The sequence below is a fragment of the Lacerta agilis genome, chromosome 1, assembly GCF_009819535.1.
Source record: "Lacerta agilis isolate rLacAgi1 chromosome 1, rLacAgi1.pri, whole genome shotgun sequence".
Classification (NCBI taxonomy): domain Eukaryota; kingdom Metazoa; phylum Chordata; class Lepidosauria; order Squamata; family Lacertidae; genus Lacerta; species Lacerta agilis.
In genome coordinates, this window is record NC_046312.1 from 129,092,193 (window position 1) to 129,117,964 (window position 25,772).

The 25,772-nt window shown below is 42.8% G+C and overlaps 1 protein-coding gene across 8 annotated transcripts in view; it reads right to left on the minus strand.

Moving 5' to 3' along the window:
• Positions 1–336: 336 nt before the first annotated feature.
• Positions 337–25,772, minus strand: part of IKZF2 (IKAROS family zinc finger 2) — a 117,661-nt gene continuing 92,225 nt past the window's right edge. For 6 of the 8 annotated variants that reach the window (XM_033171006.1, XM_033170970.1, XM_033170945.1 and 3 more), the window contains 3 exons: positions 23,195–23,332; positions 13,503–13,646; positions 337–1,190 (listed from right to left, as the gene is read on the minus strand). In XM_033171006.1, the coding sequence (XP_033026897.1) occupies positions 466–1,190; positions 13,503–13,646; positions 23,195–23,332 (1,007 nt within the window). In that variant the 3' untranslated portion in view covers positions 337–465. The remainder of the gene's footprint in view (positions 1,191–13,502; positions 13,647–23,194; positions 23,333–25,772) is intronic. The other 2 variants (XM_033170998.1, XM_033170978.1) reach the window with 1 other exon arrangement.

Sequence of the window (25,772 nt, forward strand, 5' to 3'; positions counted from 1 at the left end):
CTTTCCTCTGAAATGTGTTTACCTGAAATTGTTTACCAAAAGCTGACAATTTGCTAAGATGTTAGAGCACCTAGTAGAGATCAGCAGTACCCAAGGTATCACAAAACGTACAGTACAGGGGGGGGGGAACTGACAGAAATGGACTGCCTTTCGATTTCCACTGAAACACCAGTTTTCAGAGCAAAAGCAACAATACAAACAGAACTACTCTGGTCCCTTGCCTTCCTTATTTCCTTCCTTTCTTCCTTACCACTGGTCCCAAGTGAGATTGGGTCCAGTAAGGTTAACAACAAAAATAAAATGTTTTTTTTTTTTTTAAAAAAAAGCACAAAAATAACAACAACAAAAGGTGTGTCAACGTCTGAGGAAAAGTGGAATTGTAAGTGCAGTATTTCTTCATGTGCAGTGTCTGCGGGTCCCCGCCCCTCCCACCCCCACCTCAGAGTCCCCTTTGGAAGAGAAGGCCTAGTGGAACGTGTGCTCTCCTCGAACAATGTGTGAGGAGAACTCATAGCGGTCCTGGCTCCGGTAGCCACAAATGTTGCATTCTAGTGGGTCCCGGTAGCCATGACACCCCATGTGGATGGTGTACATGACATGGTCTAGGAAAAGGACTCGGCAGTGCTCACACTTGAAGGCCCTTATCTGCTCTCCTTCTCCGTTGAAAACTTTGTAGATATCCTTTAGAGAGCCCTTAGATGCTTTCGCGACATCCAAAGCCTTGGAGTCCTCCTTCATGTAAGCTGGGCTTTGCTTCCTTTTGGGATTTAAGGCAGGGTTCCCCTGGTAGGACTGGTGGTCTTCGTGGCTGCTCTCTGAGTCAGAGGAATCCAGGCAACTATTGCTGGGAGAAGCCTCTCTTTCCTGGGGCTGACTCTTTGGTCTGATGAGGGAGATGGGGCCATCCATGTTGTTTTCATTGCTGTCAGTAGTTTCTCTGCTCATTGGTCTTTCTATCCTGTTAGGGTTGTAGACCTGAGCATAAGCTGAACTTATGACGGGTGCTACATCGGCAATTGTGCTTGGCGTGTGCTGCATCAGTGGGTGAAGTGCCTCTGCCCCAAGGTAAGAAATTGCGTTGTTGATCGCTTGGTCCATCATGTGAGTCTGCATCAGCTCAGTATCTCTCTCATAGGGCAAGTTCGTGTCAAAATGTATATCAGGGTAACCATATCGTATGAGCTTCTCACCTACATGAGAAGAACAACAGAGAAACAATAAGGAAACAATCTGTTATTGAACATGAAAATATACAGAGATGTCTTGTGCATCCATTTTGTAAAGTGTGGCCTACATAACAACATTTTTGGGTCACTTACAGCATAATCCTGTGCTCAGAAGTAAGTCCTACTGTGTTCAATGGGGCTTATTGTCGAGTTAAGTACGCACGTGATTGGCAGCTGAGGCTGGTCTCTGAACTAAATTAAATTTATTACATTATTAAATTAAATTTATTACACTAAATTACCAAGAGTGGAATCAAAGTGAAAAAGGAATAGGGGAAAATTTTCAGTTTGACTTAACACTCTAGCCCAAAGGTTTTCAATCTTTTTGAGTCCACGGCTCCCTTGACCAACTACTGGTACATTCTTTCTGTGGCACTGCAATACAGTGGAGCGATGGGACTGTGTTTTTAGGCCCATTCCCAAGGTCACTCTTGGCCTCTCTCATGATGAGAGTGAACTTCTGTAGCAGGAAGCCTTTTGCATCCATGAAGGCTTCACACATGACTAAGAACCCTGATATTTTAGGGGCTCTCAACTTCATAGGAAGTATCAATGGACATAAAAGGATTCCTGCTGCATAAGTCCACTCTCACCACAGGAGGAGCTGGGAGATTTGCATGGCCTTGGGGATGGTGCTGAATGCATGAACTCGCTGACTCCGTGTTGCTTCTTCTAGTCTGAATATGGTTTCTGTGGTTTTAGACCTTGTAACTTCAGTCCATAACCAATACAAAGGTTCCACAAAGTGGTTAATGCAAGTCAGTTAATGCACTTCAGTATACTTTGCTCAAAATGTGGATAGGATCAATGTGAGCTAATTCTCACTTCACATTTATATATCCATGCCTCTTGCCAAACCTGAAGGAAACATACATAGTGGAATTTGCTACCAAGGAGTGTGGTGGAGTCTCCTTCTTTGGAGGTCTTTAAGCAGAGGCTTGACAGCCATCTGTCAGGAGTGCTTTGATGGTGTTTCCTGCTTGGCAGGGGTTTGGACTGGATGGCCCTTGGGGTCTCTTCCAACTCTGATTCTATGACACACATGTAAAATACACCATGTATATCTTTACAATACTCCTAAATAGTGAATGGGAATGCTGGTCCTCTAGCAATGGTGGTTTTGCCCCCCCCCCTTTAGCTGGGATGGGGACACGTGGATGGCAATGCAACTACCCCAAGGCAGGGGACATCCAGCAGGAAACATCTGACCCACCTGGGGCAAGGACTGAAGGTCTGCAAGGGCTAGCACTAGAAAGGCCAATGTGAAGCTGCAAAGGTTTTCTTTTTAATGTTCAAGCAAGAATACACACCAAGAATGGCTACCTCTTGATTATAACAAAGGAAGACCAAGCGACAAACCCTTGCCCTCACCTCCAAAATATGAAACTAATATGGATTTTAGAAGAAAATGATCACTTTTCTTTCCTTCAAAAATGCCCCTGAACCTATTTGTCTGCAATTTGGCAGGCTTAACATACTCTGGAGGGGGTTCCTGTGCCTGAAACTTTTATTCACTTTGGCCAAAAGAGGGAACAGTTATTATAGTCATTTTCCGATTCACCATTACAGTGAAGGGGGAACACAGAGTTTCTCTTTCTGCACATCAGCTTCGAACCTGAAACAGACTGAAGCGGAGACAGCAAAGAGCAACTCAGAAATATACTGGGTTAAAAAAAAAAGACCTCACAGATACAGATACAAGCTGAATCTTGGGTGCCATACACACCCCTACCAAATAATGTTTTGTGTCTTCATACCAGTAGAAATTGTGGAAGGATTGTAACAATACTCTCAAGTGCCACAGGGGACATGACAATTTTTTACATATGGATGCTCTTCACACTTGACAAGGGACACACGAATGTTTCCAGTTTGGAATCTGTACTGACGTACAAGATGTAGGGTGGAAATCAGCCTTCAGTCTCTGAAGCAGCTTAAACTCAAGATAAGCAGGGCCCAGGTAGGTTATAGGATTCAGCACAATCTCCCCTACATTTCAGAATAATCTGTCATATGAAAACAGCATGCGCATTACGTATGCAAAGGTGTTAAGAGAATTTATTGAAATAATTTTGTTTTCTCAGAAACGTAAGAGATAATGAGCAAGAAATGTGTGCTTAGCACATCATCTTGTCCCCCTCCCCCCTTTAAATTATGATTCTTGATTCATGATAATGACCTGGGATTATCAACTTTTGAAACAAGCCCTGGCACCTCAGAATGTAACATGGGTAAGATTCTGTGCGCCAAAGTGGCCTGGGTACCAACACGATTTAGAAGCAGTTGTTAATAAATTGATGACTGCTAATCACACACACCTCATAAAAACCACAAAATTATTCAGGAAAATAAGTTTTAAAACAAAACTATGTTATATGCATAAAAGGTAAACTGTTTTTTAATTCATAAATCCAAGCAAGCTCATCAATCTGAAGAGCATTATTCGCTGCATGTATTCAAAACCTGATATGTTGCCTAGTTGAGGAATTTTCACTATGATTAAAATGATATACTTTTCTATCCTTTACTGCCATAGTAACTGGTCCATTAGCTAAAGTAACTAGCTACTGAGATCCAATTAACCACATCATATTATGCCATCTGGAAAACACTGTCCTTCTTCCCATCCCCTTGCTTGCAAGGTGAAGTTGCCCATAAATTCACAGTGGTGCCCTTCAACAAATGTAATGTTCACAAGTGTTTTTGGTCAGAAACATGCAGGCATAGAGGAGCTGCTAAAATGCTATCACAGAAGGTTTTTTTTAAAAGAAAAAAGAAAAAAAGCTATCACTGTATAGTTGTAATTCTCTGACTGAATGAGTCCCCCCCCCCCGTACAATGGAAAAAGGTAAAAATATTGTATTAGTATGTTGCTAAAACTGACTATTTTTAATACAGCATCAGAAGAAATTTACATGCACAGTGTTCATTGTCTTGTGAAGGTTTTAGGGTTAAATTTGCATTAGTTTCACTCAGATTTCTGTGAAATGAATACTGATTACCAGGTCTTATTTAGTCTGTTTCAACTTTTTCCTACATTGGAAGCATGACACTTTCCTTCCTTTCTTCTGAAATTTCAACCGTAACACTGAGATTGCTCAGCTCAGAATACCACCTGCAGGTTACACCGGAGAGTGAAAGGTCAGTCTACCGACTAGAAGGGCCTGTGCTTCTAGCTGTCTCTGTGCCAGAGTGTGACACCTTTCTCTGAAATTCCTGGTCTATTGTATCATTTGCTAGCTGGTACTCATTGTACCGGGGTTGGGGGTGGCTGGCTAACCAATCTGAAATCAAATTTCACCTAAGCTGTATGCACCTAGTAGATAAAAGCAAGAACGGTAACTGTCTCTCAGCTTCATTGCCCCACTTGCTAAAAAGAAATAATGCACCTTTTAAAATGGGTTCTGAACATTAATGTGTTGTTAAGGACTGGTCATGTTGTGCGGATGCCTGATGATCGTCTTCCAAAGAAACTACTGTACTCTATTCCGAACTTAAAAATGGAAAGCGTAATGCTGGTGGTCAACAAAAGAGGCTTAAAGACTGTCTCAAGGCAAATCTAAAAAATGTAGTATAAACACTGACAACTGGGAAACACTGGCCTGCGAGCGCTCCAGCTGGAGAACAGCCTTCACCAAAGGTGTCGTGGACTTTGAAGACGCTCGAACTCAGGACGCAAGGGAGAAACGTGCTAAGAGGAAGGCACGCTTGGCAAATCCACACCGTGATCAACTCCCATCCAGAAACCAATGTCCTCACTGTGGAAGGACGTGTGGATCCAGAATTGGCCTCCATAGTCACTTACAGACTCATTGTTAAAACTGTGTTTATGGAAGACAATCTTACTTGGCTACGAGTGATCGCAGAAGAAGAAGAAGAAGAAGAAGAAGAAGAAGAAGAAGAAGAAGAAGAAGAAGAAGAAGAAGAAGAAGAAGAGAGTATGAATGATTTCTGAAAGACACCTGGCCCTTCTCATAATTACCATGATGCCATTTTGGAATTTACAATCATTTTTTTAAAGAACTGGACAGGTTGGTTTACACATGATAGATTATCTATTATGAAAAAAATTGTCTACTCCACTGAATGTGAAACAAACTTTGACTTGGATCATTTCCATGTACACCAAGTGTTACTGCCTGACGTACAACTCTTGGCGCCTCAATTCGTCATCCATAAAACAGCCATAATTATGATTTAAATTTCACAAGGATAAGGTAAAAATTGCTACTGAACCTCACACGAAGTTCTTATGCTACCTTGATGGCATGGGGACTTCAGTAGTGCTGATCTGTTGTTTGCCAAAGTACAGGGCCACTTTAATCCTTTGGAAAATGGGCTAGTGCTGATGTGAGGAGCAGGAGGAGGAGGAATCCCAGTATGGATTCTGCCCTCATGGTTCTGTGTTTCTCACATTATGGAACAAATGGTACTGGAAGGAATGGCGTTGCTATGGCTCACATGCCAGGACAGCATAAGTACCCAATGACAGGGTAGGCAAAATCTCAACATAAATGCAAGACTAGAGTTTGAACCGCCACGTGACTCAGTCAACTGAACAAGTTTTTAAAGACAAGTAAGAGAGATGGATACAAATGGATTTCACCTCACAGCCTTTTCTAGTTGAAAATTCTCCTCCCACTGCTCACAAGGCCATCTATTACCAATTGTCCTGTGGGAAGGACTCCCATCTCCTCTGAACCCACACAGCTAGAGAACTGGGGCTGTGAACATCTTGTGGGGGAAATTCTTTTTATTCAGAGCGTGCAATTAGGCTTCATGCAAAAACTGTTAAGGGTGTGATTTCCCCAACATTTACTTGAAGTGTAACTAATATATTTCCCTCAGGAGCTTAATAGACTCGGGGCACAGGCACAACAACAATTTTCATAAAAACCATATATGCTAACTTGTACATGCAAGTTCAGCTTTCTGAAGATGAAGATGGTAGGTGACTAGGCCTGTAAGCAAAGTAGCTTCTTCTTAAAAAGTAAAACAAAACAAAATGGGGGAGGCAATGGGCTTACCCCCTAGCAATGCCCCTGCACTCCTAGTATTTCCCCACTATCTAGCCACACCCAGTCCATCCAGCTGGGTTTCTTAACCTATTCCCTAACATCTTATATCCTTTCATATGACCATACACAAAGGCCAGCCATGTCAGTCATCCAGAGGAGTAGCTGGTGTGGTGTTGCCTCCCAAAGGGTGGAACAGTGGGGAGGTCAGCTGCCCTGACCCCAAACCATTGTGGTAAGCAGCAATGACATGGCTGTCAGGAGCTGGCCCACTCCTGGCCATCTATTGTGTCCCTGGATACTCAAAGATTCTCCTGCACCCACCTTTCTAGGTCTTTTTAATAACAGAAACAAAATGTGTGCGCACGCACAATTGATTGAGCAGCCTATCCGAGATCGCTGATAGCTCTGGAAATATATGAGAAAATGTCATTCTACACTAAGAAGAGGCCAGTTGCAGTTCAGACAGAACTAAAGAAACAGCGCTCTTTTAACAGTGTGTATCAGAACAGTGTTGTACCACATAACACTGTTAGGGAAACACTACTAGAAAGGAAATATGGGTTTTTTAAAATTTTGCCTTTAAGAAACTGCTTTTCACAGAGTAAGCAAATGTCCTCTGTGGAGCTCTTAAGCAATCTGGTATACTGCAGGTCACATTGCATGGCTCTTGCACCATGGCCTATGCACTTATCTAGTCCTCAGCCTCCCACCCCCACCCCAATGTCTCATTTTGATTGTGCCTGTCGCGGGCCCTTCGCCCTGTACAGCCCACCCCCGGACGTTTTACGGTCTATGAGTGCTGCACCAACGACAAACAGTCCCCAGCTGCCGCCCTTCAGACTACTAGCTGGATCCTGCTTACTTCATTCACCACAGACGAGGATATTGTGAACTAAAAAGATGTTTATTGCGTACAAAGCTTGTGGTTGCTGATAAATAAAGGTTGTTCAATAAGCTTATAACAGTTGTCCTATACCGGCCTAATACCTCTAAATATTACCGGCCTAATACCTCTAATAGTAAACTAAATATCAATAACAATGCGTTTCACAATCTCTTTATCCTCTCTGCTAACATCCACCTAAGACTCTAAACTCCCAGCTCTATCTCTTGACTCACACTGCTCAACTCCAACTCTAACTCCCCGCACTTAACTGCCTCACTGCCCACTGGGAGGGGTGTTTTATACCCAGGCTAAGCCCGCCCCTGAGGGTTCTAACTGTCAGAAAAAATTAACCCCTACCTGGCATTGGGCTAGTTCTCCACATACCTCCCTCCTTTTTAGGTTTGTATCAGAGGAGTTACTAGCCAAAGTATCCCTCTGATACAAACAACATTTTTAAACATTAACATAAACAATACATTTTATAACTCTTACCTATATTACCTATCTATAACATAAACAGTTACATCTTCAGTAAAAGTACATATGGTTGTGAACATTATATACATGCAATATTACATAGTACCAGTGACATGCAATATCGTTGTGGTGATGTCTTGTCTTCGGATCAGCCGTGGCTCCCTGGTTTTCGAGACAACGCATCAGCCACAATGTTCAGGGTTCCTTTTACTGATTTGATGGTGAAATCAAAGTCTTGCAAGATTAATGCCCACCTCATTAACTTGCTGTTGGTCTTCATGGATCGTAGCCAGATCAGCGGTGAGTGATCCGTACAAAGTTCAAATGTTCGTCCCCACAGATACGGCTTTAAACGTTGCAGAGCCCAGATGATGGCCAAACACTCTTTCTCGATCGTCGACAGATGTTTCTCCCGAGGCAACAACTTTTTGCTGAGGTAGACGACCGGATGTAGTTCGTCCTCAGCTCCCGGCTGGCATAACACAGCACCAAGTCCATCATTAGACGCGTCAGTGTAGACCGTAAATGGCTTGCCAAAATCAGGTGTAGCTAGTATTGGTTGGGATATCAGTGCGTTCTTCAGCTTGTCAAAAGCAGTTTGACAGGCTGCTGTCCACGTGATGGGGTCTGTTATTTTTTTCCCTGTCAGACTAGACAAAGGAGCAGCTATTTCACTAAATTTGGGGATGAATTTACGATAATACCCCACCAGTCCCAAGAATGCCCTCACTTTCTTCTTGGTTGTGGGTTTCGGCCAGGTCGCGATGGCTTCTACTTTTGCAGATAAGGGTTTAATCTGCCCATCCCCAATCATATGACCCAAATATTTGATAGAACTGCCCCCAATGTGACATTTTGCCGCCTTGATGGTTAGGCCTGCCTCTTGGATTCTTTGTAGCACTATTTTTAAGTGCCCTTTATGCTCCTCCCAAGTTTTACTAAATATGGCGATATCGTCAAGATACGCAATTGTAAAGTCATATAACCCATTTAAAACTTTATCCATGAGGCGTTGGAAAGTGGCTGGTGCGTTTTTTAGACCGAACGCCATGACTGTAAATTCATATAAACCGATAGGACTTCTGAAAGCGGTCTTTTCCCTATCTTTTGGGTGCATTGGAATCTGATAGTATCCTTTTGTTAAGTCCAAACTAGATATGTATTTACAGCTTCCAATTTTCTCGATTAAATTGTCGAGCCTAGGCATAGGATAGGCATCTGATTTTGTCACATGGTTAAGACGGCGAAAATCCAGACAAAATCTTATAGTTCCATCGGGCTTATCTAATAAAAGAACAGGGGCTGCCCATGCACTGCTCGAAGGAACAATAATGCCTGCTTTTAACATCTCCTGAACTTCCTCGGTTACAGTCTTTATATAATGGCCTGTAATCCTGTACGGAGCCAATGCAATGGGTTTGGCATCGCCCGTATCAATCTGATGCATTACCCCTTTAGCAATACCTGGTTTATTGCTGAACGTGGGTGCATAGTGTGTCAAAATTTGTTTTACATCTTCTTGTTGGGACTGCGTTAGTTGGGGGTCCAACTTAATGTCAGTTATTGGACAGGGTTTCTTCTCCCTTTCCCAACAAGGTATTGGCATGTCTTGGGGATCTTCTTTAATAGCAAATAATGACCACCCTTCTGCTTTATAATAAGGCTTTATCATGTTCACATGCACGACCCGCCTGCCTTCACCGTATTGAATTATATAGTTTACATCATTCATTTTTGAAATGATTTTAAAAGGACCTTCCCAGGTCAGTTGTAACTTATTCCCTTTTACTGGTCTGATTAATAAAATATCCTGTCCTGGCTCAAAAGATCTCACACGTGCCTTTTTGTCATACCAAACTTTCTGTTTGTGCTGAGCAACCTTGCAATGTTCTCCTGCCAGTTCTAGTGATCGTTTGAGAGTGTTTTGCAATTTAAATAGGTAATCAACTACATTCTCCGAATCTCCAACCGGCCGTCCTTCCCAATTAAATCTTAATAAATCTAGGGGACCCTTGACTTTTCTCCCAAACAATAATTCAAAGGGACTAAAACCCGTGCTTTCCTGGGGTATGGATCTATAAGCATATAATAAGGCTTGTATATTGTCATCCCAATCGTGAGGATGTTCCGTTACATATGCCCTCAGCATTCTTATCAGGCTTCCATTAAAACGTTCTGCCAAGCCGTTCGTCTGAGGGTGATAAGCGGTACTGGTGATATGTTTTATCCCACACCTCTCCCACAAACGCTGCATCAGTTTAGAGGTAAATGAGGCTCCAAGGTCTGTCACGATCTGTTCTGCAAACCCTAGCCGACACATATAACTTATTAGAGCTGAAGCCACTGTTTCAGTCTCTATGTTTCGTAATGGAATCGCTTCCGGATACCTAGTCGCAAAATCCACAATAGTCAATAAATAATGATGTCCCCTGCGACTGGCTTTTGGCAGTCGTCCAATAATATCTATTGCTAAGCGTTGGAAGGGTTGGGAAATTATAGGCAAGGGGCATAATTGTGCTTTCGTTTTATCTTGCCCATGTCCTTGTAATTGGCAAGTATGGCACGTTCGACAAAATAACTTTATTTGCTTGCCCATCCCAGGCCAAAAGAAATTTTGGGACACCCTTTGTTTGGTTCTGGTGATTCCCAAGTGACCTCCAAAGATACTGCCATGTGCATGTTGTATTATCTTGGTTCTGAATTCAGTAGGTACTATCAGTTGCCTGTGGATCTCATTACCCCCTCTATTAGGCTTTAAAAGAATCTCCCTGTATAGCAACCCATTGTTGACTATAAACCGCTCCGGGCTTTCAGGGGTTAATACTGTATTCACGGCTGTGGCTTGAAAATATTTCTGTAAATCTGTATCTAGTTTCTGCTTGGCTGCAAAACTAGCTGCTTGACTATTTGTAACTGGCATTATACTTGTATCTTGTGTCAGTTCAGCAATTGTATCAGGCCTTTCCTCCTGAGGTAACTGTCGCAGTTTTTGTGCCCTAGTTATTACAAATGCACTCTGTACATGGTCAAGTAAATCCCACCCGATTAACATTGGAGCTGGGATTTCTGGTGAAACTGCTACTTGCCATTTTCCAGACCATTGTTTATATGTCAGATTAACTAATGCGACTGGCAAGATTTCTGGCTGTTTTGATATTCCTTTTAAACTGATTGTTTTGTCTTTAATAAAGTCTTCTGGCTTTAACAAATCAGGATGTACAATACTAATCTGAGACCCTGTGTCTTTTAAGCCTTTATATGGTTTACCATTCACCCAAATTTCTTCTCCTGTTTTGTGTAATAGCATGTCATCTTGTTGAATTATATAGCACCTCACAACTTGGGCCACTGGTAACTCATCAGCCTCTGACTGGGCCTCGGTTGCCGTGGCAACCATGTTGGCAGTTGGCTCTGTCTCCACAGTTTGGACACAATATGTCTGCTTCTGAGGGATATTATTTGCACTCCTAGTTCTGAGTTCAGCTCTACAGTCCACCTGTCGATGGCCTTTTCTCCCACATTGCCAGCAGGTTAATTCAGGCCTTTTACCCTCACTATATTTATTTACTTTTCCCTCAGTCCCCCCCGTTGTCATAGGCGTGTTATGGGGAACATTTTCATTGGCGGGAAAAATTTTCTTGGCAGTTTCTGTGGTAAACTTTGTGGGCTGTTGCATTCTCTTAAACTTATTTGTTTCCCACTGTTTGTCCTTATATTTTGGGGCATCATAAGCGTGTTCTCGGATTTCATTTATTTCATCTGCCAGATTAGCAGCTTCCAGGATGGTTTTAGGGCGTCTTTCTTTAATTAAATACTTCAGATGGCTATTAATCGTGTCATAAAATTGTTCCAATGCGATCACCTCTTTTATTTTTGCCACAGAATCGGCACCCTCCTGTTCTAGCCACTTGTTTAAATAGTTTGTAGTTTTAGCTCCTAATTGAGCGAATGTTTCCTCACGCACTTTTTTTATTGTTCTAAACTTTTGTCTCAGTTGTTCTGCAGTAATTCCGAATCTAACATAAACCAACTGTTTAAATGCTTCAAAATCTTTAGATTGATCAGATGGCATTTGAGAATAAATCTCTGTTAATGTTCCACTAATACGCGCTCTCAGTATTTGCATTTTCTCCTCATCTTTTACTTCAAAATCTTCGCAAGCCCTCTCAAAAGAAATGATAAACGCTTCAGGATCGTCTTTATCTTTGAAGTCAGGGAATCTTTTTAAATCCACCCTGCTAGGATTTTGTGTGGAACTATTGTGGTTGTTTCTATTTTCTACAGCTGATAATTCAAGTCTTTTCATTTCTAGTAAATATTCTCTTTCTTCCCGTTCTCTTTCTCTCTCAATAGCTAAGGTCATTTCTTTCTCTTTCAGTTCTCTCTCTTTTGCCTCAGCTTGGAACTTTAATTCTCTCTCTTTCAGTGCCATTGCCTCTCTTTCTCTCTCTCTCTCTCTCTCAATATTTAATTCTCTCTCTTTTGCTTCAGCTTGTAACTTTAAGGTCATTTCTTTCTCTTTCAGAGCCCTTGCCTCTCTTTCTCTCTCTCTCTCAATATCTAGCTTTGCTAGTTCGATTTTCAAATTAAATTCCTTCTCAAGTTTCCATTTTTCAAATTCCTCTGAGGCTTTAAAACTAGTCCCCTCAGCAGGATTTTTGTTAACTGTTTCAGTACTGGTTTCCTCAATCTGGGAAACCCCATTTTCTTCTTCAGAGCTTTCTACTTGTGAGTCCCTAAGAGCTGTTTTAGTCTTTCTAGGTGGCATTTTCTATTTATTTGGTGGTATTATTTCTGTACTTAAATCAAGGATGTTTCAGTTAAACTATTTCTTCAGGCTCAGTTTCCACAGTTTAGGTCCAAAGTCACGCCTAAAGTTACCTCAGTGCACTTTGTCCAGCGTACTTTTCCGACCTCTCACTATAAACCTTTCTGCCTGAAATAGTTTCAAACGCAAAGTATCTTTGTAACTCTCTCACAATCTCACAGTCTCAGGCGCTATCACACCACACCCTAGGGCCAGGTAATTCCTCTCTGAATTCCCCTTCTCCCTTTCCAGGTGTATGCGATCCCCCTTCCTGACTAGATTGTAGAGTCTCACAGAAGTTTGCTTAAATCCTCTTTAAGCCTCACACTTCTCACAATGCGTCACCCTTAAATCCTTCTTGTACCTTGGCACTTCTTGCCAACACTTTAGATCTTTGATCTCAATGTGACCACCACTTTATGACAATCTTTCATCCCGACGCTGCCACCACTTTAATGTCGCGGGCCCTTCGCCCTGTACAGCCCACCCCCGGACGTTTTACGGTCTATGAGTGCTGCACCAACGACAAACAGTCCCCAGCTGCCGCCCTTCAGACTACTAGCTGGATCCTGCTTACTTCATTCACCACAGACGAGGATATTGTGAACTAAAAAGATGTTTATTGCGTACAAAGCTTGTGGTTGCTGATAAATAAAGGTTGTTCAATAAGCTTATAACAGTTGTCCTATACCGGCCTAATACCTCTAAATATTACCGGCCTAATACCTCTAATAGTAAACTAAATATCAATAACAATGCGTTTCACAATCTCTTTATCCTCTCTGCTAACATCCACCTAAGACTCTAAACTCCCAGCTCTATCTCTTGACTCACACTGCTCAACTCCAACTCTAACTCCCCGCACTTAACTGCCTCACTGCCCACTGGGAGGGGTGTTTTATACCCAGGCTAAGCCCGCCCCTGAGGGTTCTAACTGTCAGAAAAAATTAACCCCTACCTGGCATTGGGCTAGTTCTCCACAGTGCCATCCCTACATTAGAACATTTAAGAGCTTAGGATATAACAATGAGCTACCCCCACCCCTTTTTTCTTTGCTACAAACAACAACATGCTCATCTGACGCTTACCCACAAACTTCTGTGGGGTGGAGCTTTTACGCTTTCCCATGTTGCTTGTCAGCTTCTCTATAACAGCAGGTCTTTCAAAAGGCACCAGAGTAACATTGTTGTCCATCCCAGGATCTTGCTCCTTACCATCTTCCATAGTAGATACTACATAAAACCAAAAAGCCAAATCAGATATAGAGCTACCTACACTTCCAGGAGAAATTAGGTAAATAAAAGTGGTCAACATTTTTGAGGTCTGCAAACTAGAATTAGCCAATGAGTGCCCATAAAAGCACTAGAAAGTTTAATGGGGAGTCGTTTAATGGTGCTCTCGGCCTTTGGTTCCAATAACCTTCTGGGCAAGGGCTCTTTGCAACGGAAGGTGGCTGTGGAGCATGAAGAAACAACTCCACTATTGGGGAACGGAGATTTGGGATTGGTGAGCTAGGTTAAAAGCTATGGATAGGTGAGTTGCCTCTACAAGCCACTACATTAGGAGTAGTCAACATGGTGTGCACTCCAAACGTTCCTGAACTCCAGCTGCCATCATGTGGTGGTCAAGGATTGTGGGCGTTGAAGTCCAGCAACATCAGACTGACACTATGTTTATGCACTACATAAATAACATGCCACATGTTTTCCGGAATCCCCCCAATTTATTAATTCTGCTGATGAATCAAAGAAATGATGCTTGAGGTTAAAGCAGTACACATACTAATCACACACAACGAGAAACTGCCATTTTACAATACTTTTGTATTTTTTATCTGAAACGAAGCCAATAAAAAAATATTTCTGTTTGTTTGCTATTGCTTGTTTATAAAATGGTTCCACCTCCACCACCATGAAGCACAGCGCCAATTCTACGGTTCCTCTACCCAGTAGTGATTGGAGCTGACAACCCTAGACTGCCTGAGTATTGAAGGGCCTGGAAAGGTGAAAAATATGAAGCCTAGATGGAGTAATCTAAAAAAGGCATAGTGGGAGAGGGACTGGATACAGTAGGTGGGAGTAGGCCAAGGAAGAAAGAGTGAGTGAGTGAGTGAGTGAAGGTGTGTAAACTTTTCTTCAGACAGAAAAGAAGGAAGAAGAAAAACGTCCCAGGTTTACAGCCCTGCTCTTACAACATTTCCAGGTGAGTGAATGGATGCAGGAGTGAAAGGGACATGATCACAATGGCTGGATCCACCTCTCTCCATCTATGAGCATTCTGTAAATTGCATGCATGGAGTAGATATACGTTCAACTGTACTGACTCCCTCTTCATGATGGAAACCTAGGCAAGCAAGTTCCCGGTTGCCAGGAGAGATCCCTTGTGTGCAGCTGTATATACGAAGCCACCACACAGATATTGATCGATCCTCCTTTTGCACATGGTCTCTCAGGCTGGATATGCTGACCATAAGGCCATCAGAATTACATACTCCTATTTCCTGAAAAAAATGATTATGTCAAGAACTTTGAGAAGTATATTTCTTTGCAAAGCAAAACAGCCTATCCTGCATTACAGAGATGAAAACAGGGGCATTTGTGCATTTCTACCAGCCTTTCTGACACCAAGAGAACCAGGACCCTTGAAGAACCAGGACCCTTGAAGAAAACTCCTCTTAGCCTGCTGCATACAGGATTCCTTTATCCTGACATAGCGAGCACCGTCTTCTGAAACAAGGGGCTGTTAGCAAACTGGCTACCAAGAGAACATGGCAGCAGTCCTTCAAGAATCCCGCAAAATGGCGGGGGGGGGGCATACCACGGAACTACTGAGATAAGCACCCCATTTACATTTAGGTTAACTAAAGGGGCACCCTTTTTAGACAGTTAATATGTTAGGTGTAATGCACAAGAATGAAGAACAGTATCACAGTGGCCAACCTCACCTCTGAGTTATGTGCAGACAACAGAAAGCTGACAGTCAGAACAAAACCTGTATGTCTCACGATTTGTCCTGGCATAGGGCATCTGTTTTGACAGTTTCCTGAATTGTGTGTAGGTTGGAAGTGGGGCTTACCACCACCACCATAATTCTGCTCTCCTGGCTTAGTGAATTCAGACTGAACACCAGGAAAGGACACAGGGCTTCACTAAATGTGGATTATTGCAACACTTTTGTACTGACTATTCTATAAGACCCAGACAAGATAGTTCAAAGTATGAAACTAGCAAAAATGACTAGAGGAACAAAGCTAAAGACTACAATTGAAAATGCAGAATTCATTCATTTGTCTTTCCCCATATGTATTTGGCTAATAATTCTTCCAAATGAAGTCATCACCACCAGAACAACAAAACAGTCCCCTTTACAATGACAATACTACCTTAGAGAAAAAGTTTTATCCAGAAGTTTTATCCATTTACTGGCTCCCTGAAACCATCTGAACCATTTTCAATTTCATATTGCTCTGTTTCTTCAACAGAATAAAATATATCCCTGCACAATACGTAACCCATCAAGCTGAGCATGTCACCAGCCACATTTTGTGGCTTGCCAGATGTTTGCAAGTTTCTGCAGCTCTAGGCCTGCAACAGGCACAGGTGGCTTATGAAGCCCCCGAAGAGCTGCCAAACAGGGCTGGGCTGCATTCAGGTTAGTGGGACACACATTCTGAAAATCCAGTGGAAGGAGTTCAGCCATGCAACTTGCAGCTCCCCAAAACCAGTCCTCTTAAGATGCCTTGCCTCTGATCAGATACTCATAATAAAGCAAATACTTTATAAATAAAGTTATGATATTTATCTATACAGCTGAAGGGTGGAGCAATAGTACTGATTTTTTTTTCTTCCTTAGGCAGAAAAGCAGCTCAACTGTTTAAGCTATTTCAGTCCTCCTGAATTCCAGAGGCTATGTAAGTAAAATAGGAACACTTGGGCTAGAATGACTTGGGAACTTTTTTTTTTTTTTGGAAGTTGGTATAAAGCTATGCTGCTATACAGTATACGCGCCCCTCCCCCAAATTGCTTTTGTTCTGTTTGCACTTCGCACAAAAACTTGGCACAGAAGAAAAACAGGTTTCCAGGAAAACACTCTGATAAATCACTCTAATTTATGTCATCCAGGAGCTTTCTTATTTAGTGAAAATTGCGTCTGAGACAAGCCTCCAAACCCTTTCTCTGTGTTCCTTCCTTTTCTGTTCACCTCTAGATAGGCAGGGCTAGTCTTCTCGAGGTGAATGCAGGCCTTTAGCCTACCAAAAACCTCCCACTCCTTCAGAAGACTCTATCCTTCCTCCTATGTTGCTCTTCTCGGGACCGGAGCTCTCTCTCCCAAGAACACCTATGTGACATGTTGCCTCTCCCTGTCATCCTCCAAATGTCTCATCAAAACCCCTATTTCCTACTGAGACTGCTAAAACTAAGTATGCATATTATTTCCTCAGCTTATCCAACCATTAAAAATGTCCATTTTGCCTCCCTCCCCAACACCCTATTCCCTCTTTCATTCCCGTTTTCAGTACCACCTGGGGAAAGGTAACGGCACACTTTGCCACATCTGGGGTTTTCGAAAATGAAATACTAGGCTGCGTGTACACGTGAAGTTTTCATTGGGATCAGAGCTGGGGAGGGAAGAATTAACCTCCCCTCCCTGCATGCCGCAGTTTTGCTAAAACCCGTCATTTCCACCTATGGTATTTAATTTTTAATGCCCCATATGTAGTTGCTAATCAGGTTATCCAAGTAACATCTTGTTTGGACTATTTTCTCTTCAGAGGCCCTTTGTAAATTTTCCTCATGTGGAGCTGGAGAAAGGAGCAGCAAGAGAGAAGGAGAGTTCTGCCATGAAGGCACAGTTGTAGCACAACAAGCTCTCTGCATGGGCGACACTTCTTCTTGAACTGGGTCCCACCTTGGCTTGGGACTGGCTGTGGAGCAGGATTTGCAGGGAACACTACTTTTGATTAGTTCCTATTATTCATTGCCTACTAATGGCTTTTCATGAATGCCCCCAACTCCCACAATTAAAAGGGGAAACTGACAGAAAGAGAGCTATAAACATGACTTAATTTGAGCCAGGCCTAGCTATGAAACCCAGAAACTATTAATACCACTGAACACCTGTAACTGATCCAACCCATGTCTGATATAAGAGCGGGGAGAGATTTGATCTTCCACATTAAATTTAGAAGTACCATTTGGTTAAGAATACAGGTAGATCACATCTTATGCTGATTTCACTGACGTGATCACAGCTTTATGCTGAAAATTTAAAATAAAATAAAAACAAAAGGGCAGGAGAACAGGAATACCCCTCTCCATGGAAGGGCTGTCCAAGATCTCATGAGGGCCCTTGCATGACCTTCCCAGAACCCAGTAAGCAAGGCGGGGGGCTTAAAAATATCTCTGCCTTAGGGGGACAGGCCCATACTCTCTGGTCCTGAATGGGGTAACTGTGCCCCTAAAGGAGCAGGTGTGCAGCCTGGGAGTCATTTTGGACTCACAGCTGTCCATGGAGGCACAGGTTAATTCTGTATCCAGGGCAGCTGTCTACCAGCTTCATCTGGTACACAAGCTGAGACCCTACCTGCCCGCGGACTGTCTCGCCAGAGTGGTGCATGCTCTAGTTATCTCTCGCTTGGATTACTGCAATGCTCTCTACATGGGGCTACCTTTGAAGGTGACCCAGAAACTACAACTAATCCAGAATGTGGCATCTAGACTGGTGACTGGGAGCGGCCGCTGAGACCACAAAACACCGGTCTTGAAAGACCTACACTGGCTCCCAGTACGTTTCCGGGCACAATTCAAAGTGTTGGTGCTGACCTTTAAAGCCCTAAACGGCCTCGGTCCAGTATACCTGAAGGAACGTCTCCACCCCCATCGTTCTGCCCGGACACTGAGGTCCAGTGCCGAGGGCCTTCTGGCGGTTCCCTCGCTACGAGAAGCCAAGTTACAGGGAACCAGGCAGAGGGCCTTCTCGGTAGTGGCACCCGCCCTGTGGAACACCCTCCCACCAGATGTCAAAGAGGAAACCAACTACCAGACTTTTAGGAGACATCTGAAAACAGCCCTGTTTAGGGAAGCTTTTAATTTTTAATAGATTATTGTATTTTAACATTCTGTTGGAAGCCGCCCAGAGTGGCTGGGGAAACCCAGCCAGATGGGCGGGGTATAAATAAATAAATGAATAAATAAATATTATTATTACTATACAATGCCCAATTTGGACAGGATGGCCATGTGGAATTATTCCAGCTTTACATGATTTTGCTTTTACATGCAATAGTCAGGAACATAATCCCCATGTAAAATGAGATCTGCTTGTATGTTCCTTGTACAGTACATACCTGTTGACTAACATACCTGTTACATTAGAGGGCTATACTGGTAATGCTATACCAGGATACACCCGATTGCCTTGATTAGGTGGTTTATAAATGACCCGCACTGCACATGTTCTTGGAAAATGCTGATTTAGGATAAACCCACAAAGTGTGTTTTTTTGCTCTTCCTCTTCCTGGTAAAAGATTCCTGGGGGTGGGAGGGAAATCTCTGGCTCATGGAAACTGTCCAACTGACAATCCATTCCGTTTATCTATTTGTGGCTTGGCTGCCAAGGAACACCAAATGTTAGAACCTCATTTATTTTGTAAACTTTCTTTTTTTTTAATTGCACAGTATGCTCTTGCTGAGACACACAATGATCGCTCATTTGCCACAAGAATCCAACTGTCAGTAGAGAAATAAATGGCAGGTTGGAAAGCTCAAACAACAACAATAAAAACCAGAAATCATATTTACTTTCAATATGACTGAGATATGCAGATGATTAATAGTTAAAGTCTGCATCCTTGTTTCCCTCTGATGGTGTGGGGTTTAAGTCAAAACCAACTCAGAGTTTCTAAGCAACTGTTATGAATTCGTGCAGCCTGTACCTATGCATTCTTAAAAATAAGGCCCACTATGTTCAACAGGAACATGTGCTGGATTATGGAGAAAGCAAGAGAGCTCCAGAAAAACATCTACTTCTGCTTCATTGACTACACAAAAGCCTTTGACTGTGTTGACCACAGCAAACTATGGCAAGTTCTTAAAGAAATGGAAGTGCCTGATCACCTCATCTGTCTCCTGAGAAATCTCTATGTGGGACAAGAAGCTACAGTTAGAACAGGATACGGAATAACTGATTGGTTCAAAATTGGGAAAGGAGTACGATAAGGCTGTATATTGTCTCCCTGCTTATTTAACTTAAATGCAGAATTCATCGTGTGAAAGGCTGGACTGGATGAATCCCAAGCCGGAATTAAGATTTCTGGAAGAAATATCAACAACATCAGATATGCTGATGACACAACCTTGATGGCAGAAAGTGAGGAGGAATTAAATAACCTTTTAATGAGGGTGAAAGAGGAGAGCGCAAAATATGGTCTGAAGCTCAAGATAAAAAAAACTAAGATCATGGCCACTGGTCCCATCACCACCTGGCAAATAGAAGGGGAAGAAATGGAGGCAGTGAGAGATTCTACTTTCTTGGGTTCCATGATCACTGCAGATGGTGACAGCAGTCACGAAATTAAAAGACGCCTGCTTCTTCTTGGGAGAAAAGCAATGACAGACCTAGACAGCATCTTAAAAAGCAGAGACATCACCTTGTCGACAAAGGTCCGTATTTTCCCATTAGTGATGTATGGAAGTGAGAGCTGGACCATAAAGAAGGCTGATCGCTGAAGAATTGATGCTTTTGAATTACGGTGCTGGAGGAGACTCTTGAGAGTCCCATGGACTGCAAGAAGATCAAACCTATCCATTCTTAAGGAAATCAGCCCTGAGTGCTCACTGGAAGGACAGATCCTGAAGCTGAGGCTCCAATACTTTGGCCACCTCATGAGAAGAGAAGACTCCCTGGAAAAGACCCTGATGTTGGGAAAGACTGAGGGCAGAAGGAGAAGGAGATGATAGAGGACGAGATGGTTGGACAGTGTTCTCGAAGCTACCAACATGAGTCTGACCAAACTGTGGAAGGCAGTGAAAGACAGGAGTTCCTGGCAAGCTCTGGTCCATGGGGTCACGAAGAGTCAGACACGACTAAACAACTAAACAACAACAACATGTTCAACAAGTCTTCTTCCCAATGCAGTAAGAGTGCAGAGGTTTTCAGCATTAGGTTTTTAATTTAAATCAACATTTTTTACAATGCTCATTTTTACAATGGACATGCAATCGAGCAATTTGTAATGCACATATGCCTGAGGATGCTAGTACATAGCACAACAAGATAATAAAACACAACCAAAGAAAATCACAATGATAGTGACTGAGTCTGTAGTGCTCTGAGCAGTCCTGTTCATAATGTGGGACACAGAGGTTCACTGCTACTATATTTCTTCCCCTGCCCAGGGGTAACCCCAGCCATAGAATATTGAAACAAGACTTTAAATTCAGGATTTAAGTTAGGCATGCTAGCCAATAATTTCTGGGGCCAGAGTGCATTGACTGATGTACCAACACAATGGCCCAAAGCACAAGTATCTCTCTTGAGCACATCCCCCCAGGCAAATGCATTAAAAGGGGGGGGGGGGTGACATGAGGGCTTTTAAAATAAGAACTAATCCTTTTGAATGCTACAAAAACCTAAAATTAACCCTTTAATGTAATCAATAAACTGCCCTGAGGCTGGAGAGGTGGAGAAGTTTCATGGGCACTAATCCAATAGCAGTGCACAAAGCTGGACCAGAAACATACATACATATATATTTCCAGATTTTCCTGCTCTGGGGCTTTCCAGGGGAATCATAGACTGAATCATTACAAGCCTCCATAAATAAAGCAGTTTGAATAGAAACCATAGCAGGAGAGGAAACATGACTGTGTGCTGCAGGAAATTACCGTTAGTATACGACCTCTGAGTCTCTGAAAAGCTATCATCCAGGTACAACCAGCTCTCACACATCAAAGACTAGAGAGAAGGTTTTTCAGGGCAGATGTGTGATTTCCAGGAGTGCCAAGAGTCTCAGCAACTCCTTTTAGAAAAAAATAAAAACAAACGAAGAACAAAATCAGACATTCTGCAAACATTCAGAGGGCCCCCAGAATCCAGTGCAGCAGTGATGTTGGGTTGTGAATTCTGGCTCCAGAAATCTCTATGAGCAGCACAACAAGCTTATTAATCAAAACTGAAATGGCACTAAAGCCCAGCTGATTTCATTCAATTGTGATTGCCACAGTTCCTGATGGACTTATGGTTCCTGTTCTCTTCATAGTTCTAGAGAAAAAGTTGTTGTGAAGGGGTGACTTTCCCCCATTCTTGTGTTGCCTGATTCAAAGTTGCCCACTGCACAGCACAGCTTAAATCCCATTCATTGAAGTGGAATGGATGGACTGGCTAGTGTTAACCCCAAAGCATTGGCTACTGTGGCTCAATTCACACTTAACATTAAACCATGGTTTGGCAATTGGGAGCATTTGCAATGGGCACCTGCGCTTCTCTCTCTCTTCCCTCTTGCATGTCTCCTTCACTTGGGTTTGTTGGGGTCTTTCTCTTTGCTGACTAGTTTGCCATGATGCCCATATTGGAAGAATATTAGAACCTTGCCTACAAGCCACAACTTGAAATTTGAAACGTGTTTTCAACCATGGTTTTGAAGAAAGGTGCTAATCACAGTTTGCGGTTTTGGACATCACAGCAAACCATACTTAGCAGAAGGCAGTCAGCAGTCGAGGAGGAAAGGAACTTGCACACAGAAGCAGGGAAGAGAGAGCATGTGATCCCCTTGTGTGCATTCCCTATTGCAAAGCCACATTTTGTATTATGTCTGAATGGAGTTAGTGGATACAGTAGACTTCTTCTGTTCGTGGCTCATTGATTTGAGTCTTCTGAAATGCCCTGCAGAGCCAGAGGGCTCAGATGAGTTCAGATACGCAGGAATTCCAAAAGAAAGGTGCCCAAACCATCAGAGTGATCAGGTCTAACGGATTATTAGCAAAGAGTACAAACTTACAGCAAAGGTCCCTCCTCACCCCTGCTCATAGCATTCCATGGGACGGACTTCCATCAGCAGCCCAGGCCAGTTCATCACTATCCAGATGACTTATGTACAGTATTTCACAGGTGCTTTTACTGTAGCTGCCTATATTGTCAGTCTCCTATTATGCTTTATGTTCTGCATTCGCCCAGCGGGCAATGCCCACAGTATTAAAAGCTTTGGTGGGGCAACATTTACTAAGATGACACTGATGTGATGGATCGAAATTTGTTCTCAGTATCCAAAAAGCAAGTTTAACTGTTGTGAAGACACATGAATGGCTTGTTACATGCCTCAAAATGTCCCATTCTTTCTTTTTAATCAATTTGCAGTTGCCGTGGTCTGGCCTCATGTGCACTGTAATGTACAGAGTTTCTGTCTGCATTGGCTGCCCAGACATTTCACTTAAATTACATGGAGCAGCTCCGTGTGCTTCCTCAGAGATTATGTGTGCCTATGGCTAGTAGCTTGACCAGGATAAATTCATTTATATCTTCCCCTTTGACCTTGTTGGGGTGTTCCCCCCCCCCATGGCAGCTAGCTCTCCTTTTCAAAGCACTAAACTAACAATAAACATAATTCATAACAAGCCTTTGTAACTCTAATTTTTTTAGGCTTGAGTTTATATTTAATGTTTGGATCATCATGGGTCTATTTAAGTACATGTTCCCAATTATTTCACTTTTGTGGATTGCTAGGAATAGCACAAAAGGGGGGGGGGGAAGGGAGATCAGTGCTGTCAATGAGGCTTCCACTCACCATGGTGACTCATGACTTGCCCAGCAGCCTCTATACTGACATTCTGAAGGTAGTTGTGACAGCGTTCCTTGTGCTCCTCCAAAGAGCTGCGTTGCTTGTAACTCCGTCCGCAGTAGTTACACTTGTGAGGTTTACCCACTGTGGAAAGAAGAGAGGCTTCATGTTAAAAGAGTGTTGCCAAGGCACCTTGCAGTTACAAAAATAGAATAGGAAAACGCCTACAAAAGTTATTCCACCCTCTAACCTTTGCTCATTTCCCTTTTTCTCTACCTCACTTCATCACTACCCTACCAGTCATTCACCCACACCATGAATATACAGCAACGAAATGTTACAGAAATGTCTAGTACCCACAAAGGCCAACACAGAATGGTTGAAATACATTTACCTGTAGCCACAAATAAATTTTCCTTTGCATCAAAATAACAATGAGGGAAAGATTACACAACAAGTCACGGGGGCTTGGGGAGACTATACTCTTTTTTTTAAAAAAGCTATGGCTATGGCTATCAGAACATCTTTTTGTTTCTAATGGTTTTGCAAAACAAAATGGAGACAGGGACGAGATGCAAGAGCTGTTGATGAAGTGCAACATCACAAGTTGTTGCATTGCACCTGTACAACCATCAGTAATTACATTGGTATGGCAGCTTCTATGTCCTTATGAAAGAGAAGGGAAGCTTGTCATTATCTTTATGCCAGTGGCAGAGAGCCTCCAGGCTATGAGACTAATTAGGCCTGCCAGGCCTCTGAATTTGGTCCAGGAGACCATTTTGGGCAAGTCACACTCACCTGCCAGTAACCCGGTCATATGAAATCTGGTATAATAATAATAATAATAATAATAATAATAATAATAATAATAATAATAATAATAATAATAATAATAATAATAATTTATTTGTACCCCGCCCATCTGGCTGGGTCTCCCCAGCCACTCTGGGCGGCTTCCATCAAATATTAAAATACATTTAAAATATCACAGTTTAAAAACTTCCCTAAACAGGGCTGCCTTCAGGTATTTTCTGAATGTCAGGTAGTTGTTTATACCCTTGACATCTGTCGGAAGGGTGTTCTACAGGGCAGGTGCCACTACCGAGAAGGCCCTCTGCCTGGTTCCCTGTAGTTTTGCTTCTCGCAGTGAGGGAACCGCCAGAAGGCCCTCGGCGCTGGATCTCAGTGTCCGGGCTGAATGATGGTGGTGGAGACGCTCCTTCAGGTATACAGGACTGAGGCCGTTTAGGGCTTTAAAGGTCAGCACCAACACTTTGAATTGTGCTCGGAAACGTACTGGGAGCCAATGTAGATCTCTCAGGACCGGTGTTATGTGGTCCTGGTGGCCACTCCCAGTCACCAGTCTAGCTGCCGCGTTCTGGATTAATTGCAGTTTCCAGGTCACCTTCAAAGGTAGCCCCACATGGAGCGCATTGCAGTAGTCCAAGCGGGAGATAACCAGAGCATGCACCACTCTGGCGAGACAGTCTGCGGGCAGGTAGCATCTGTTATCTCCCATCTAAGCACTAAAGCATGGGTGAAGGACTGTGGGCTGGATGTGACCCTGTCTCAAGAGTTCTCCCCTGATCACACCTCCCATTTAACCTAGCTTCATATCCTGAGTGTTTCTGCCTGGCTGGAATGTGTCCCTGAACTCTGATAATGCCTCTTGCCTGCCTGGATGGAGGACAGAGAGGGGTACATGAAATGTTTGTTTACAGTCATTGCTTTGCCCTCTGGACCTACACACCCATTGGCACCTGCATCTCAGAAGGTAAGCTTCTGCACCCTTGCACTCAGGAAGCTATTTGTGTTACAAGCTTTTGCAGTTCTTGCTAATGTTTCTTGGTAAGGAAGAAGCATTCTTTCTCATTCATTCTTAATTTTGGAGGGAGCAGGGCAATGGATGCATGCAGCAGAAATAATATTTCCATTTATGCTAGATAATATCCCCGAAACAGGAAAGCACGAAACGGAATTCACCGAGAACAAATTGGCTTATAAAACTGAACTAAGGAAAACAATGCTTTGTACTGCTTAAACTCTGAAAGATAAAGAATCTTAGAAAGTACATTCAAGTCCAAGGTCATCACTCAAGAGAGAAATGGCAAGAGAAGAAGCCTAGATGGAACTACCTTACTAATTCTTGACATTATATTTCAAAGACAAAGTACAAATAAGCTTCCTCTCTCCCTTTTTTCCCAAGTCCCATGGGAGGGGGAGGTGCATCCCCCCCCCCATCGCATGAAACTCTAGGTTTGAGGGGTGCACAAACTGCTCCCACTCCTATGGAATGTGCAACAAGGGCCTAAAAATGCCTTTTAGTCTGGAATGTATTACTTCTGACCAAGCAATATTTACCAATATATAGAGAAAGGAGTGATTTCTGTAATATGACGTGCATTGTAATCAGTGTAACTTTTAAATTTGATTTATGGATATCGAGGGGGAACCCAGAAGTTCATGCAAATACCTTCAGTTAACAATCGAATTCGTTTCTACTGGTCTGGAAAAAGCTCACTGCCAGATGTAAATTTTATTCAGAACTGACAGAAAGGCTAGAGTGAAATGCCCTCCAGATTAC